Source organism: Ixodes scapularis, unplaced genomic scaffold (genome assembly GCF_016920785.2).
Source record: "Ixodes scapularis isolate PalLabHiFi unplaced genomic scaffold, ASM1692078v2 PGA_scaffold8__174_contigs__length_109621045, whole genome shotgun sequence".
NCBI lineage: Eukaryota > Metazoa > Arthropoda > Arachnida > Ixodida > Ixodidae > Ixodes > Ixodes scapularis.
In genome coordinates this window covers 48,779,266-48,797,512 of record NW_024609883.1, presented here as the reverse complement: position 1 = coordinate 48,797,512, position 18,247 = coordinate 48,779,266, and the positions used below count along the sequence as shown (strand labels likewise).

Genomic DNA, 18,247 nt, shown 5'->3' with positions numbered 1-18,247 from the left:
ATTGTCAACAGCGCGTGGCCGAACCGTTTTGACATGAGCCGGTAACCGTAATTTTTTTTTTCCGGTTCAGTTCCGGTTCGGGTTCATCGCGATAACAATATAACGGTTCGGGTTCGGGTTCAGTTCCGGAAAAAATACCGGTCCGGTTCCGGTTTTCGGTTCGGTTCCGGTTCGACACCCTGGAATAAACCTTATTTTAATCATGAAGAATATTAGAATTCATTTTGATAGTTTCACTTTCAAACTCTCGCCCCACCTTCAAATTTAAGTTTTATTTTTTTTTATACTGGCGCATAGTTCATAATTATTTTATAAACCTTTTTTTCTTTTTTGGAAAACTTAATACAGATGGTCTCGGTGTAAAAATTATAGGGGTATTGAAGATAGCTCTAAACATATTTAAGTTGTATAAAGTTTGCTAAGATTGGTTTTCGCGGTTGTACCCCAGACAAGACTACATTTGCTTAAGTATGAAAGATTAAAAAGTTGTTAATATACTGCAGCAACGGTCGTCAGGTGATAATTTTTAAATCAAATAATGAGCATGACTATTCCAAGACACATTAACATAAAAACTACACCGAATGTTTTAAAATTATTGACAATCTGAAAGTGTCTTGCGCTCCACACCTAGAATTCCAACTCATCAATGACAACGAAATGCAGTTCTCGCGAGGGTCCTTTCATGACTCCGCAAAGGCAGTAATCACTGGGGGCCAGATTGTTGTCCGGTGTTTACGTAAACGATATTTTCAACTGCGTATTCTCTACTTCGGAAGTTGATATAAAATTCTCGGACGGCAAAGAAATTTCAAGAATATAGGAAGTCGCTGTTTAGGAGTTCAAAGCGCTAAAAAATGACGGACGAGTAAAAACGGCAAACACCACGGAGCACAACTCACAGCTGGTTTAATCTTTAAAAAATACACCTACCGCGAAACTGACAAGACACACATTCACTACCAATCGCCACACATCAGATTTTCTGCTCTCACACTGTACATGATCGTAAATACGATAGATCCTATTCGTACAGGGTCACTGTGTTTTTCTAAAGATTAAACCAGTTGTAAGTTGCGCTCAGTGGTGTGTGTCTCTTCTATTCGTCCGTCGTTTTTAGCGCTTTTAAACTCTAAACATGTTCAACCAACTAGCCCAAATTCAAACCCTCGGAAGTCGGTTATTTTAGAGTAAATTTATTACCTGCCGGTTATCGTTTTTTTAAATGCAGATTTGTGAATTGTCCAAATTTGTGAGCTTATGGACTACAAGATAACGCAAATTCTCTGGCAATGTTTATACATCTGTTACCATGAGTGTGAGTTTCGACACTCAGCACCTTTTGTGCACTCCACTGACAAATCATTGGGTGGCAAGTACCTGTTCGTACCCAACCATTGAGAGTGATGGTTCGAGATGTTGCATCTGGATTTTTGTAATATCCCTTCATGGCACATGGCGACTTGACTAATGCCTCTCCTTGTTCGTTTGGTCCCAGGGTTTTTCCACTCGTCGTGTCCACAATCTGACCAAAATAGGCACCGATTCTGGCTTAAAATTGTTTCACCGCAATCAGACTATGTCTCTCATCGACCATCAGATGTGTATACTGGTTGGCCCCTGTTAAATTGTTTCACGTCATTATGTAATTTTGCACGCTTTATTCAAATCCTCGGATATACGATGACTTCTTTTAATGTCTAATGAACCGGATCACAAAAACAACAATAATACATTGTTTTTTATATGCACAGGATGGACACACATACATTTTATTGAATACAATCGCATCCTGTAGCTTGGACATATTCACGGATCCCTCAGTTTTTCACCTGAACTTGGAGAGTCTAGCTGAAATTTGAAACTAGTAAATTTTGTGTGGAATGTGCCAACTATTTGTAGTCATGTTAATTTTGCACTTGGTGCTGTGCGTGTATTGTTTATTCTTTTTATCTTCTTGTGTGCGTCACTATAAAGACCTTCCCGGTTGTTTTGTACACAAACAATAAACAGTTATTATTAGTATTATTAGTATTATTATATTAAACTTTAATATTATTTTTATTATTATAATAGAAAAGAAGAAGAGGAGGAAGTTTCCAAAGCAAGGTCCCCTCAATCTCAGCTCTCATAGTCAGTAATTTATGATTTTAAAATCCATCGTTTACGGGCACGCTGGACCGTCAAGAACTGGTGTTAGCACCGCGGTCTATTCTGGAGCAGCGATGAGCCTCCCAATATAGGGTCCTCCAATGAAATCCTGGCATCCCCATTAGGCTACCGCCAGCCGCCGTGCAAGGATCAGTTTCCATCTTGGATATCCCGTTCTTAAAGACATCTGGCGTCCCTGCGACCCTCGTTTTCTGCAGACTCAGAACGCGCGACCACATCTGATTTTGCTGACTGTCCCAGCAAGCATCTTCTTAACCTCCTGATATGGCATCGAGCCCCGCCTCCTGCTTCATCCCGATTACATTGGGCTCAACGGATCTTGATTGATAGTCGCGTGCGCGCCGATGCTGGTGACTTTATTTTGCGGGTGAGACTGGATTTGTTTCTTTTTCTCGCGTTTGGTTTGATCTTAAGCTTCAATCTTTACCTTCAACTTCTTTGTCATCGCGACTAGGCGCCATGGCTCTATGCACTCTGTGTGTTCTTTGTTCCGACCCACTACCAGCCGACTGTCGCTTCATGGCCGCTGATTGCACGCATGCATATCACTTGGTAAAAGAAATGCTCTGGAGTCGCGGAACGCACATCTAAAGGAAGGAGCGCCGCAAAGATTGACAAATGGCGTTGTCTAGCTCGTCGTGGAGGGTTGCCGAAGAAAAGCTTTGAAGTCGGGTCTGCTACATCATCCCAATTTGAGCCCAGCGACTATTTGGTACAGCTCTCGGTGGTCCATCAAGAGCTTGACCTTCTTTCTTGGAAAGAAACTGTTGAGTCCCTTAAGGAATTGCACCCGAAACCTGACACTTTGTTGTCGTAGCAGCAGACGGTCGACACTATGCGCGACATCATAGGCACTATGCAGGAGTCTCTTACGTTTTTTTTTTTTTTCTTCGGAATACGACATTCTGGTAAAGGCAATTGCATCTCAAGTCAAAACAATCAAAGAACTTCAAAGTAAAACCAGCTCTTTGAGATCAATCGTATCAGAGCAGGCCCGTGAAATCCAGAAACTCAAAGCTGATCAAAATAACACCGATCAAGCCAGTCGTCTCTGCAGCATGGGGATACATGGGATTCCCTTTTCCCCATGAGATAATCTTGTCGATCTTATGACAGGTCTCGCAGATAAACTGAACATAGAAAACTTTCAGCTCGCGGACGTTGTGGCTGCCCATCGCCTTCCCGCTACGCCTGGTACAGTGCCTCTTTTAGTGATTCGGTTCTCGTCAGTCCCTCTGAAAGAACGCTGGATGTCGCGTCGTGGACGGCTGGACACCCTTATCCGGGAAGACTCCCACCTAAAAATCTATTTTAACGACAACTAGACTAAAAGCCGCAGGAAGCTTTTTTTTTTTTTTTTTTTGGATGGCACAAACTAGAGGAAAGGAAAAAGGGTTCAAGTTTGTGTGGGTACGACACAGAAAAATTTTCGCTAAACGAACCAAAGGCTTCCCTCTCTTTCGCATTACTAACACTGTTGTACTGTAGCGAATAGTTAAGGCGTTGACGGCTAACTTTTTCCAACTTAAAAATTTACAATGTTGCTAGAAATGTTCACAACAAACGCTGGCACTTCCTTTACCTTGTTTCATGTCAACGAGCATTCGTAAACACTGGGATGAATTTCAGCTGGTCATTAACCTTATGCTTTCTATAGCGGACGGCTTCGTTCTAACGGAGATTAATATTCACAATGAAGATGTAGCCTATTTTCACTACCAGGCTTCAAAAGCACCTTCTTTACTTGGGACAAGAAGGGCAGTGGTGGTGTCGCTGTCTTCTTAAAAGAAAGCTTTTTTTTCTTTGGAGGTGCCATTTTCGCTTCGCTCATCGGAGTCAATTCCACTGCGAATACTCACGTCTGCTTATGACCTCTATTTTTTCCAAGTCTATAAACCGCGTTCTGAAGAACTTTATGACTTTCTTCTCGACCTTCGCGAGTACTCGCCCTCGTTGCCGGATAGCGCTTCCATTTGCCTAATAAGAGACTTCAGCCTCGACCTACTGAAACCATCGATGGCACAGGTGTCCGAGTACCTTACTCTTTTGGCAGATCATGGAATTGAACCTGCAATTCAGGCCGCCACAAGGGAGGAACACGTAGGAGACAATCTTGCGATTTCGTCAATTGACCATATAAATTTGAGAGCACCATCAGCAGCAACAAAAAACATTAGTTATATCGAAAAATATTTCGGACCACTACTTTGTGGCTTGTCACCTGGGCCCGTTTTCTCGAACGCGTACCGTGGTTTAAAGTTAACTATTGTCCCTAGAAGGGGGAATTCCAGGTCACGTGACTGGGAGAGCAGGGGCGCCGAGGGAGGAGCAGTACCTAGAAGCAAAATGGCCGCGGCGTCGCTTAATGAGGGCTAATAGTTCTGCTCGCTTCTGCTGAACATTCATTTCGATCTGGCTGTTATGTTAATGACTCACCATCAACCTATTAGCACGTCAAGCGAAGCGATAGTTCAGAGGGACTACTAAACTAACCGACGGCAGCATTCCGCGAACGCATCACTCTTCAGCAGTCCGGGATCCAAGACGTATGACGGTACATAAGCCTTGCAAGTGTTTTTATGGTGAGTAAAAAAAAATGTTTTGCGAACGAGTGTTGGTACATATTTATACTAAGACGTTTAATTTGTTACACTATGCACGCCAACTCGTGAGCAGCGATTACTTTGCGGAGAAAGGGGGTTATCCTCAATAAAGTCTTCGTTCCGGGCGAACAGACATTGTACTGTTTTTTTTTTTTGTTCACAGTCCGGCGACAGTATGCCGACAGCATTGAGGTTTCTACATATCCCCGGTGGCCAGCAATTCAACGGTGACGAGAAGCTTAGCTTCTTGTCACCGGTGAATCGGTTGGGCAAACGGAAGAGAGGGCAAACAGTTGAGATCAGCAGGAATCGCAGAAACGTGCGTCGCAAGGAACGAAAACGAGACTACAGCACCGGCGTTGCCAGACTGGAAGAAACACGGGAAAGTTATGCGTTGTTTATGGCGAAACATATTGAAGGAAATGCTTCTTACATTTTCGAATATTCGTCGACAAACTCTAGCATAGTAGCTAAAATTTCTTCGTACCATCGGAAGCAAATAAATTGGTCTTCAAGTACAACATTACTATATTTTGACTTAAAATACCATACTAGATCGATGACAACCAGCGGAAAAAGAGGATAAACAAAATGACTGGCTTGTTTTACCTATTGATGGCGCATCTTATTGCCCAATCAAAAATAATTATTGTTGTTCTATATCTAACTGTTTATTACAGTACCTAGGTACTTTTCCCTTCCTAGGCACCGTGGTTTACCAAAATGGGTTTACCATCGCTTCGAGAAAACCGGCCCTGGTGTTCCCCGGCGGCCGGTCGGGAGGAGATCGAAACAACGAGCGTAAGGTTGAAGTAGTTGATCGTCATGGGGGGAACTGTATTTCAGCATATGATTGGCACAGTTTTCAACAATCGACAACACCATCCAACCTCTATCCCCACTTTGTTCAGCTGTTCAATTAGTTCTCTGAAGCCTAAAAAAAATTGTAATGAAACAAAGGAAACCTAGTATCCGCTGGTTAAATATTGACATTCTTTCTGTCATTTAACTTTAAAAAATAGCCTGGAAACGATGCCGTCGGTCGCCTCATAACTTGAGCTTACTTTTTGAATTCACAAGAATTCGGAACCGAGTGATCGCACTTATTCACTCGGCCAAGCGACCCTACTTTCAGAAACAGTATTCAGAATATCGATCAAATCCTGTTAAATCCTGGTCGTTGAATAATGAAATGCGTGGTGTTGCTTCTCTTCACTCACAAGCGAACACTTTTGACGGTGCTTTGGGGCCCAGTCCCCTTTCTATGGCGAATAGCTTCAATGATTTCGTTGTCTCGTTCTCAGGCAAATTAAGACGAGCCGGTACGTCATACCCGCCTCTCCACAACTCAAAATCAAACTCGGATTAAATTAGCTGATTTACCGTAAATTCTCTGGGATCGACGACTGCAGCAAACAAACTCCTTTTGGCGGTTGAGGCTGCAGTCCTAACGAGATGAGGAATTCTCATTCTGGAAGTAACTTAGCGGTGAAGTAATTACCTTTTTTTTATATCCGGTGTCTCAAATAGCGGCCAGGCTCTTTAAATCGACCGCGAAATTCGGTTTCTTAACTTCTCGCGCTACGATTTTGTGCAGCGTCGCTCGCAGGTGGTGCATTTTTTTTCTATAAAATTTGCAAAGAGCGAATTTACCCCAGAAAAAAGTAAAAAAAGAAAAAGGCTTAACTCCTATGAAAATGCCGCGAAGCCATCGGCCTTCAAACAATACGGCGCCCTATTGTTTGAAGACCGGTTCCTATTTAGTTTCGGTGCTACGAAGTGAGCAAAGACACTCGTCGCTGAAGCAATGAGAAAGGTCATCTAAATAAGTAAATGTATTTTCCTGTTGTTTTTTTTTTGTTTTTTAATACGTTGTATAAAGGTTTGTACTGGACCGAAAGTATGTGATAATTTTTTTAGATCTACGACTTTCACTTTGAGAGGACTAATGTCTCTCTAAACTTTGATATTCGGCCATAAGCGCCCTAGATGGCGCTTCTTTTTTACATATGGTTTATTTGATGGCTTTTGTCAAGAGAACCGCTGTGTATTTCATTTTCATGTGAGTAAACAAGTTTCCATGATTATCATCATCATTAGAACGACCCACGTGTAAACACTTACAAACACCCCTTGTGACAGGTTCCGATAGTTGTGTAAACGTGATAAGATAGGCTACTGTCAAATTAACAGTGACAACCGCAGTTAGCAGCAATTTTAGTCAACCTTACCTTAATTTGTGCCATTGAAACTGGAAACCCTATGCCGTACCCTTTTGAGGCACCCATCGGGGGTGAACAGATCCCACCAACTTCCGTGCTTCCGTAGCAGTCTTTGACGATAGCCGGATCAAAGGACGGTTCTAGTTGCTTCAAAATCTGCGGTGAGGCGATTGTACCCGAAGTGAGAACAGTCTTTAGAGAATCCAGCCGAATTCCCTCTTCCTCCATCTTCCTGGCCAGAGTCACGAGTAAGTTGACACTTCCTAAGAACATTGTCACCTGCACCAAGAAAGGTGTGTGTTGAAAAATATAATTTCTAAGTACAATTGCGAGTATCTTAAATTTCATCGCAGCCGAGATTTAACTGTAGATCCAAGTTGTTGGTGTACTAGGCGTTCTTTTAGCATAATACTCTGTATATGAAGAAAATAGTTTTTCGGTGTTCATTTTTGTGAAAAGCAAGATGTTCCCATAAGGTAAGCGACAGTTTTTTTGTTTTTGTTTTTAACCAGTTTGCGAAATAATAGTACATATCCAAAAAATCCCTTAAAAAGAGCCTTAAACTGACAGTTTGAATATAAAATTATTTTTCTTAGCATTGAACCAGAAAATTCTCGTGTGACCAGAAGTTTTTCGCAGCAATCAGACACTAAGAATTATGTAGATTTGTGTTCAAATGCCTTGGAGACCACGTGGAGAACGGGCACCTTCATATAGAAGAGGACCTAGCCTTTTGCTTTTCTGGCATAAAATTGAGGGCTCAAACTTTAAAGTCGATATCGACCTTGAAGTCCAATCTGAATAATTAGCTTAATTACGTTAGCAATGATCCCATAATATGCCTTAAAAATTTAAGATTATATGGCCGATCATTTTGTTATATCAGGGATATCTTCTTTTTTTGTCTGTAAGGACAAACGCTATAAGCAGTGTCTTCTAAAATCGTTTATTGCCGCTTTTACTATTAAAATTATTTTGTATTTTATTCATCTCAGGCATGTCCTTTGTTACCTTGTCTATATTAACGTGTTCATAACAATAGTGAGAAAAATAGAACAAAAGTGGGGCTTTCAAAACTCCCAGATTAGTTGTGCCAAACCTTGGATGGGGCAAAAGTTAATACTTCGCAGGAGCTTCCTCGACTTGCAAACCTGGACCGTCCCCAAAATTATTTAATGAGAGATCACCTGACTATACATACCGAAAAACTGTAATATTTAGGATCAGCTTTACTTTTAGCTCTTCTTGCTTTACCAAGACAGCGAATTTATCATCGCACTCGTGTGAATGCCCCTATATCTAAACATTTCTGCTAAATGCTACTCACGTACAAATAGCTAGGAAACCAAGCCTTGAGATCGTTTTATGTAATAATAGTTATTTAATACTAAAGCATTAAAAATAATGCGTGTATCCTACCCTGTACTTCCTCATGGTGTCAAGTATTTTTGCAGTATCGGATGGTGATGAGAATAGCACAATCTTCGCTCCAGAACAGGATGCTCGCAGATAAAATCGCAGCCCAGCAAACAACGTAATGCTGACCCAAGTAGCGAAAACATCGGGACCACTGAACACGTAATCACAGTTTAAACGTCTGGAAAAAAAGGAGGCTGATTAACTGTCTTTTATTTTAGGTGACTCGTATCACAAAAATAAGGTCACGTCTCAAAGCATGCATGATTACTGTTTAGACGTGTCCTAGTTACTCTTTATATAGGTTGTCCCAAGTCACCAGTCTCGATCTAAGATGGACCATAAAAATCGACACCTGCACGTAGCAACCTGAACTTTTCGTCAACTTGACAGGTCGTTTAATTTGAAGATAACCTTTTTGTAATCTAGCTTTGCCTTAAAAATAAATGCGGACAATGATAGCAGAACTTGAAGTAACAAAAACAAAAAAAAAAGCGGTTGCATCCGCGCTTTCTTCTATTTTTGTTACTTCGAGTTTTGCAATCATTGTCCGCATTTATTTTCAAGCCGAAAGTACATTACCAAAAAATTATGTTTACATTAATAGACCCCTGTCGACGCGGACACTTTTGGTATTTCTTTAAAAGCAAGCCGGAACAAGAGGTAGTGCCATCTAAAAAAAGTGAAAGTCGTTTCCAACTCCCTGTAACGCCGAATTGGAGCGCAGCTCTTGAGGAAGAGGAGGGAATGGTACTGAGGGGAGGGTAGACCCCTCCTCCTTCTCCTCCTCCTCCCATCATTCTTTAATATGCTCCGGGGGGTTCACGTGACCTCGGGGGGGGGGGGGGTGTCACGTGACTTCGGGGAGGGGTGTCACGTGACCTCGGGGAGGCGTGACCTTGGGGTGTCACGTGGGATCACCTTGGGGCTCACGTGACCTTGAGTTGACCTTAAGATGGTCACGTGATTTCGGAGGTCACGTGACCTTGGGGAGGGGACCACGTGACCTTGGGGTGACCTTGGCGGTCACGTGACCTTCATGGGGTCACGTGGGGGTCACCTTGGGGGTTACGTGACCTTGAGGTGACCTTGGGAGGGGTCACGTGCCCTTGGGGTGACCTTGGGGGGTCACGTGACCTTGTAATGACCTTAATTACGGCGACGGCGACGCCGCTCAAGCCGGAAACGGGCGCCTAAGAGCTGCGCTCTAAAATGCGCGCGCCAAACCCGCCCCGCTACTCGACTTGGTCGTCTGCGTCGCCATTCGCCGTTCATCCTGGCACGTTTATTGGCCCTATTTTTTACAGAAAGAGAGCTACCCTGTGTAACTTTACGAGAAAAAACCGACCTGTGAAATACACCATTGACGAAAAGTTTAGATTGCTACATGCAGGCGTCGATTTTGACGGTCCGTTTTAGATCGAGCCTGGTGACTTGGGACACCGTCCATATAAGACATTTAATCTTTTGCTTGCTTTGCTTTACTGAAAAAAAAACTATATGCGCCCATTCGAACCATATTTTATAATGCCACGCGGAAAACCCGTACTAAGAAAAGTATGAAAAGAAAGTAGCTTCGTCATCGAACTTTACTATTTTAAGTGATTCGAGACAGATTTTCTTTGCCTTTCACGCGCATTAGGCACGTACAACATACGAAATATCGGCGATGATGTGCTTCACCGACGGTTGCATGTACATTAGCTGTAACCAATTTCAAATTGAGGCTTCTCGGTACTTGTCGCAGAAGCAAAAAGTACAACAACACTAAAACTAAGACAGTAACGAAGTGACAAAAAAAATTACTTCTCTCCACACACACCAACACGGTGTCTACAAACAAGCCCGCTTTGGCCGCGTAAGGTGTGGGCACCGCGCGTGCGCAGAAATCAAACTCGCTTGAAGAGAAGCGTATGCGCATGCGCAGTACCGACAGCAGCGCCACCGCGGTGGCGTGACGTCAGTGAGTTGAGTTAATCTATACTTCGTTACACTTTTAAGGCAGGCCGCAGCTACGATCCAATGAAGCGAATCGAGCAGCGCCAGAAATGTGACGTCACGGCGCTCGTTGCTTTCGTCGTGGGTTCGCTATCGCCGGCTAAATCCATCACGCGCAGAGAAAGGGCAAGATGGCGGCGCATGCACTGTGCGGTATTGGTGCAGTCGGGGGATAGCATACGAAAGTCGATGAGCGCCATGACGATGCAGTTTTTGCGCTGCCCAACTGGCTCGCTCCGTTGGGTCGTAGGGTCGGCTGCGCGGTAGGATTTAATGGAGCCTCGCTACGGGCCCTGCCGCACCGAAGACACAGTTGGACAGCTCTGTCCGGCAACACGAGGAAAACCTGTTTTCAGCCGACACTGTCACATCGCGGCCACAACGATTGGGCGACTGGTTATCGTCACTCTATCAGGCAGCCGTGTTTATTTATTTGTTTATTTCAGAATACTGCTAATCCTGGTACAGATTATAAAAGGCATTGGGGTACAAAAGAAACAAATATACAATTTGAGGTAGCCGAGAGTAAACAAAATGAAAGTCCCGCGTCTTTCTCGAAAAAATAAATAACATATCAACTCATAGATTGACAAAACAAGTCGGTTTAAATGGCACCAATCAACGAGTCAACACTTGTATAACTGAAAAAAATGGAAAATGTTATTATCAAAGGAATACTTAACGGCTGTATCGCTGTGCTTGTTTCTGGTGATTCTTACTTCTGAACGCTTTACATAATTGGTTTTGTCGATTTTATATCAGCCATTTAAAAGAATGTACAAAAATTTCAATCCACGAAATTTTGCTAGATCATGGACAATAGTCCGGCTTTTTTTAAGAGCTCTAGCTGTTGGCGAATAATAATGACCGTATTTGTGAAAACTAAATCTCGCAGCTTTTCTTTGAATACTTTCAATAATACCGATTTCAATATTACCGTGTTGGCCAATTTACTGTCCGACCACTCTGTCACACCGCGCTGACGGCGGGGACGACACGGGGAACACCCCGCCATCTTGATTGTTCACCATCGTTCATATGCGGCGCGGCGTCGCTGGAAATGGGATCCTACAGAGTGCTAGTGCGTTCGAAGGGCCGGCAGTTATCATGGGATAAAATCAGCCAGTTACAGTGGTTGGAAAACTATTTCCAACCTTCATTTTTTTTCAAAATGTTCTCCAATCTTTGACAAAGCGGATAGCCCTAATCGAGGAAAGTGAGATCGCTGATACATGTTCGTGATTAATGCCAGTACGAAGGGGGTGTTTCTATCCGGTTCTCTCTTTTATGAAATTCCTATTTCTACCGTAAAGTTGAGTTAGAACCGGCAATACCCCAGAGCGTCTTTTATAGCGTGGTGCTCAGCTGAACTGAGCGTGCTCCAAAAGTGCGACACCGACACAATCGGCCTTCGTAACAATTGGTGAAATAAATATTTTTCAGCACTGTATATTTGCGTATACCGCCCGCTATGTGATCGCTCCATTCCATAAAACGTCCTGGGTATTTTTTAAACAAATCAGGTGTCTGGTAGCGGCTGTTTCCAAGCTCCAAGGAGCAACAATCAAGGTCACGGCGGTTGTTTTATTTATTAGAATTTTTATTCTTTGCTATCCTGGATTATTTATATTACACTTTAGCAGCGGTTGAGTAGGCATGCCATTTTATTTCACTAGTTGTAATGTGAGCTGGTCTCTCGGCAGTTCTAACCAGAACACCAGTCTGGTCGTTCTTTACCGTAGCTGTGACCATTTTGACAATCGCTCTCCGTAATTATGCAGTAAAACCAGTAATCAAATTATTTTAGCTCCGTGCCAGCCTTAATTATTGTTAAATAACTCTCTCCCAGCCTTTATTTGAGTAAGCTATTAAAAATACGTTGATCGGGAACTAGCTATGCCACCGAAATTATTTCTGCTGCCGTGCTACCGGCTAGAAATTCGCTCAGCCAGCGATCAGGGCAACACACGTTGTCCAACAGAAGTTGCCGCTGTTTTTGTTACCGAAAGCTGTCATTCCGAGGTAACATTTTCATTGTCGTTCATGTTGTGCTGTTGTTGCCGCGATGTTACAGGGTTGTCGGACAACGCGTGGAGAGAGTAACAAGTTGCCCGACTGTCGGACAACATGTCTTGTTGCTGCTGCCATTGTGTTGCATCAGTGGACAGGGCCTTAAAGGGTGCCCGCAATTGCCCCGCAAATTCCCCAACATAAGCGTTCTCTACACATGGTGGTCCAACTATATAGCTTTTTGAAGCCTGGCTGCTTGCAAACTTTCATATCGAGACCAACTTGATTGATTTTAATGACAGAAAGGTTAGCCTGGAAGTTAGTCCTTGCTGGTTACTCTGCACTTGGGTTAGGAGAAGAGGGATAAGAAAAATAGAGTGATGAAAGAATGATGATGATGCAAGATATTGGCGAGGATCATGTTAAAGCTCACTTACGTACACACACACATAGACACAAAAAGGACACTTCGAGACGTGTGGACAGTTCAGTACTATTAAGGAGCAGTATCAGAACCTTGGGTGCCTTGGGAAAACGATCCGTTTTGTTCCAGGCGCCAAGAACCTTGGAAACAGCGAAGGGCCGTCCGTAGCAAGACCAAATTCATTTGCTATCTCATAGGCAGAAATTAGAGAACGTACTTGGGGCGAGGTAAAGCGGCCACGAAGCTGTAGTGCGTGTGTTCAACAGCCTTCGGGGGACCCGTTGATCCGGATGTGAAGGACAGCACGATCACTTCGCTCTTGAAGTCCTCAATGTGACATTCCTGGAAGTCGTTTTCGTTCAATTTCTGGAACTCAGTCATGGACAGAAATCCTGGGAAGACCCCTGTAGTGAAGTAGCCCTAAAAGCAAAAATTGCGTAAATGTTTATTTATTAATTAATTTATTTATTTATTTATTTATTATTTACACTAAATCTGCATCGCCTGATTTCCTACTGAGAAAACCCGTATACATTTTGTGCAAGTTATCCCGTTTGGGCTATGTAGTTTTATGGACATGCTAAACCTGTTTAAAGGTGGGTTTTCTTATATGTGAACGGGTTGCCCTATACAAACAGGGCCCCATGCAGGGCGACCCATGCTAATGGGACAACCCATTTGTTTGGGTTGCTCCACTTAAAATGTCATTCCGTTAAATGGGGACAACCCATTTGTACGGGTTGCCACGCATAGCGGGTCGCACATGCCCTGTGCAGAAAAAACGGGGAGGCTGCCCCTCCCACAACTGGTATTTTGAACGGAGCCCCCTGACATACAATCCTGTTGCTGTTGCTGTAAAGGGAGTGCAAAGGTGCTCAGCAAGGAATATGACTCAAAAGCAGGTGAATCGAAAGCAGAGATACATTCGATATCATGTTACCTTACTGTAGGGTGTTATTCGATGTATTTTGACAATCAGCAAAAAAAAAAACACTTCATTTTATAACACTTAATGGTGATAAAAATTAAATTATTGCTAAAACTTAAACCCTTACTTGGCACAGGATAAATTGTTAGTTGAATTGAAGCACGCCTTACTGATAGAAAACAGTTCGTCAAAGTTAACGATCACAGTTCACCACTAACCACAGTCACTTGTAGAGTCCCACAGGGATCTATGCTAGCACCATTTCTCTTCTCACTTTATATTAACGACTAGTAGACAACATTTATGTAAACAATAGACTGTTCGTAGAGGACTGCATATTGTATACAGAAGTCATCATTCAAAACGACCAGCGTTAACTAGACAATGCACTGCAAGTGATCAGTCACTGGTGTTCTGATTGGCAAATTGTATTAAACGCGAAAAAAAAGAAATCCGTTTGCATGACAATCAGTTATAAAAAAAGTACATTGTAATTTCTCTACAGCATCGAAAACACTCCCCTTCAAAAAGTCGAACAATACATACCTCGGGCTCCACTTTCAGCAGAGCCTTAGATAGGAAACCCAAATCGACTTCATTACTACCAAAGCAATTAACAAACTACGTTATCTAAGACGAGTTTTAAAATCAGCATCCAATGAATCAAAGTTTGTAGCCTATAAGGCACTGGTACGTCCCATATTAGAATATGCTAACGTTCGTATAGTTCCCCCACTACAAAACACGCGTCGCCCAAAACAGAAAAGGCGCAGCGCCTGGCTACAAGATTCATTTTTAATTAATTTCGCTACTCTGATTCACCGCCCCACTAATGCAATTTAGCTCAACTAGTACCACTCGAGAAAAGGGCCAAAATCTCGAGACTAAGGTTCCTGTTTCAAATATTAAGTGGCTAACACTTATAGACAAAATGAAATATGTTACTACGCACATGTCCAGAACTACAAGAAGGAATCATGGAAGGCTACTCACAGAATATCAGAGTAACAACTTTTTTCAAATACTCATTATTTCCGCGAGTAGTGTCAGACTGGAATAGCTTACCTGACATCATTGTTCACTCCAGATCCATAGAATTATGCTCAACTGCTCTTGACAATCACCTCATATGATGTGTGTACTCTACTTGTTCCCATCGGTCCATGCTCTTCTATTGGTGTAATGTTATTTTTTGCATTTACAAGTGTGTTACGTCGTATTAGGATCCTCCTGTGTCTCCACTGCGTAGCCCCATCCTCCTCACTGACGTTTTCAACCATGCACTACAAACTATGTAACTTGAATTTTACCCTGTAACCATCCTAATAAAGTTTCCAATGGAAACTGGTTGTATCTCTAAATAAATAAATACATAAACACGGATATTACATGACGAGTTGGGGGCGGGGAGGGGGGATACAAAAAAAAAAAAAGAAATATATCAAACATTAGCACACGTGATAAAATCAAAACAATCGAAAGTATTCCAGATGTGGGAGAAGTGGGGCCCAGTAACCGAGAGCTTGACAGATTTCATTACAAGTGATATGACTGACATCCACACGGAAATCAATCACTCATATATGTCTTCTGGTAGATTCAAGGTTTTATTTCCCTCGTTGACACGACTGTTAATGCATCAAGTTTCTAGAGGCTCAATGGTATCAATAAAGCATAGCTCCTCACGATGTACGCTGAAAGACAACCCCAGGTTTCATATCTTGCAAGGTCTCTCAAGCCTTCAAAAAGCTCAACCCAAGAATGACTGATATGAGAGCACTGATGGCCAACATTCGGCGTTTGAGGGCGATGCCTTAAGTTGCGGCAGGCGGCTGCAACTACGTCCGCAAAAAACTTGTGCACACCGTTGCGTTAAAACGCAGTCGATCAAAGTCAAGAGCCAATAAGAACGCACTATTGCTACTTGAAACACTCCAATAGTAAGCAAAACTAAAAGCACCATGGCGGCGCCCAGCGACAAAGTCGACGTGGTTAATCTTGGGATGCTTCTGCCGGTTTCCGCGACTTCTGTCCAGCTTAAACCATCGCAGCCTCAGAAAATCTTGCTGCTTCCGTGTTCCCCACCGCTCCCCAACAAGCATAAGCAAGATCCTGTTTCCAAACAGGGAATCGTACACGCGTCGCTGAAGGGCGCGGGCGAGAACGCGATCCTCACTTTCTTTTCTCGTCTTCTGGTTGTTCTCCCATTACACTTTGTCAGTGCAGGTGCGTAGAAAAAGTTGCGCACGTTTCTGCTTTCCTGCCCTGAGCAGCGCGCTAGGTCGCGTCGCACCGCGAGCATTCGCTTCCTGCCGCAAGAACGCCGTTCCGCGCTCCAACTCATTCCAACGCAGTCCGCCATCGCTTGGACACTGGCTCTGAGCATGTATTAGACACGAGGGTTGTGGCAGCATTCGGTGCGAACTCGGCTGAACTGGTAACAAGATCGAGCGCGTTCCGTCAGGGTTCGCGCGCAGGGACAGGGATATCCAATACTCGTTTCGTGCCCAAGAAATGGCGACCGCCAATGCTGCTTGACGGTATTTCGAAAAGGGACTACGCGGAGCGCAAGTTCGTCTGCTTCTTTTGCAGGGGGTTATGGTGTCGTCAGAACACCGAGCTCTGATTGGCTCTGATTGAAGGGTAGCGGTTATACCTCAATGGCAGCTTGCTTCGAGGTCTACCCACTATCTTTCAATCAGAGCCAATCAGAGCTCTGCGTTCTGACGACACCATAACCCCTGGAAAAGAAGCAGACAAACTTGCAGTCTGCATTGGCCTACCACGCAAGATACAGCGTCACACCGCAGTCGCTTGTTCTGCGTAGTGAACTGTCGCGAAAAAATATTCGAATTTTCCGCATTTCGTAAGAACGCGCGTCGAAAGAAGAGTTTACATGCCTTCACTTGCAGCTTGTCACGCACTTCGCTGAATCGATTCGCTTCGCTGGCCGTGGTCACAATGTAGGTGGCGTTGCTATGTTGCGTCCTATAGAAGATATCCGCTAGAAAAAAAATTGTTCTCAATGAACGCTCCAATGCGCTTCTTCTTCGAGAAAATACGGCTGGGCTTATCCTGGTTCGTTGGGGCAAATGAATAGGGAGTTTTAGTAGACCGTTTTCGTGCAGCCGCTTTGCAGAGCGGAGCGCAAAATTGCCACTGCGCCTGCGCGCCGATGGCCTTGGCTGTAGAGTTCTGGGTAGCGGAAGGGCATAGCGGAGGGGGAAACACGGTCTACTAAAACTCGCTAATAGGGAGTTTTCGTAGACCGCGCTGCCCCCTCCGCTAAGCGTTCCGCAACGAAGAAGTTGCTACTGCGCCTGCGCGCCGATAGCCTTGACTGTGGAGTTCCCGCTATCGTAGCGGGTTGCGGAGGGCCTTGCGGGACGGCGAAAACGATCTACGAAAACTCGCTAATAACAGCGAGTTACAAATAGCGTGTCCACCCCCCCTCCCCTCTCTCCCTCCCCCAAAGAAAAAGGAAATAAAGTAAAAGAAGTTTTCTTCGCCTTAATAATAAACTACGCACTGCTGAAATAACACTTGTGGCCCGAAGTACAGATGTGTATAGACCTGTAACCGATATCCTATTGAAAGGTTAGAAGGGATTTTCTGAGAATTTCGACTGGAAAATGCGGCTGGTACTCGATAGTACGACATTGATCTCCAGGTATTCGTGGTTTTCGTCGACCACCATTTTCTTAATGAAACGTTCTGAAAATTGTTTGTAACTTTTGACTAAGATAACGGCAAGCCCTGAAACTTTGCCGTCTGGTTCGGGCCGCTTGCAATACGTTTGGAGCGGACATTGAGTGTTCAGCAATTAGTTCATTTTTGCGGCTAAACGCTTCTGTCTTTCTTTTCTTCTTTTTTTCTAGAGACATCTGGTATATGGCAGCATTAAGGCATGCTCCGTATTAATCGTGCCTGTTTGTAAATTATTCCTAATTTCAGATTACTAAAGATCCGTCGATCATTTCATATATTAGAGCGTTTATCAAAGACGTAAAATGACCACAGCTCCGGGCTTTCTGGCTGTCAATTGCTGTTGTTCCATAAAAATGTGTATTAAAACGGCACACTTTGATATTAGGTACTTCTACACACTCAGAAGCAAAGGCTGTATTCTTACACCCCTTGTCCCAAATAAGACACCCCAAAACTTCAGTACAGCGCACTGACATCGAACCGACAGTGCCAACTTTCACGAGAGCCTTGATAGCCATTTGGTACAACAACTTATTAAAATAACTAATGTACGTGTTACTGACAAAACAAAAATATCCCGGTTTTCTTGGTTCTACTGCAAAATCTCAGTGTTTTCTTTTCTGGTTTTTGATACGTAGTTTAGCTGTCTGATAAGTTATATCGCATCGTTGTCAAGACCCTCGTAAAATTTTGAGCCTTCTGTTCGACTATAGTGCACTGTAAGTCGAACTGAGGTTTTGGGGTGCATTATATGGGACAAAAGCGT

At 43.5% G+C, this 18,247-nt stretch overlaps 1 protein-coding gene across 1 annotated transcript in view; it reads right to left on the bottom strand.

Moving 5' to 3' along the window:
• LOC120848502 (4-coumarate--CoA ligase 2) overlaps positions 1-18,247 on the bottom strand; it is a 32,082-nt gene that overhangs the window by 4,065 nt on the left and 9,770 nt on the right. Inside the window, exons 3-7 of the mRNA XM_042286978.1 lie at positions 16,674-16,777; positions 13,063-13,265; positions 8,417-8,594; positions 7,007-7,276; positions 1,381-1,525 (exon numbers count right to left, since the gene is read on the bottom strand). Of these exons, the coding sequence (XP_042142912.1) occupies positions 1,381-1,525; positions 7,007-7,276; positions 8,417-8,594; positions 13,063-13,265; positions 16,674-16,777 (900 nt within the window). The remainder of the gene's footprint in view (positions 1-1,380; positions 1,526-7,006; positions 7,277-8,416; positions 8,595-13,062; positions 13,266-16,673; positions 16,778-18,247) is intronic.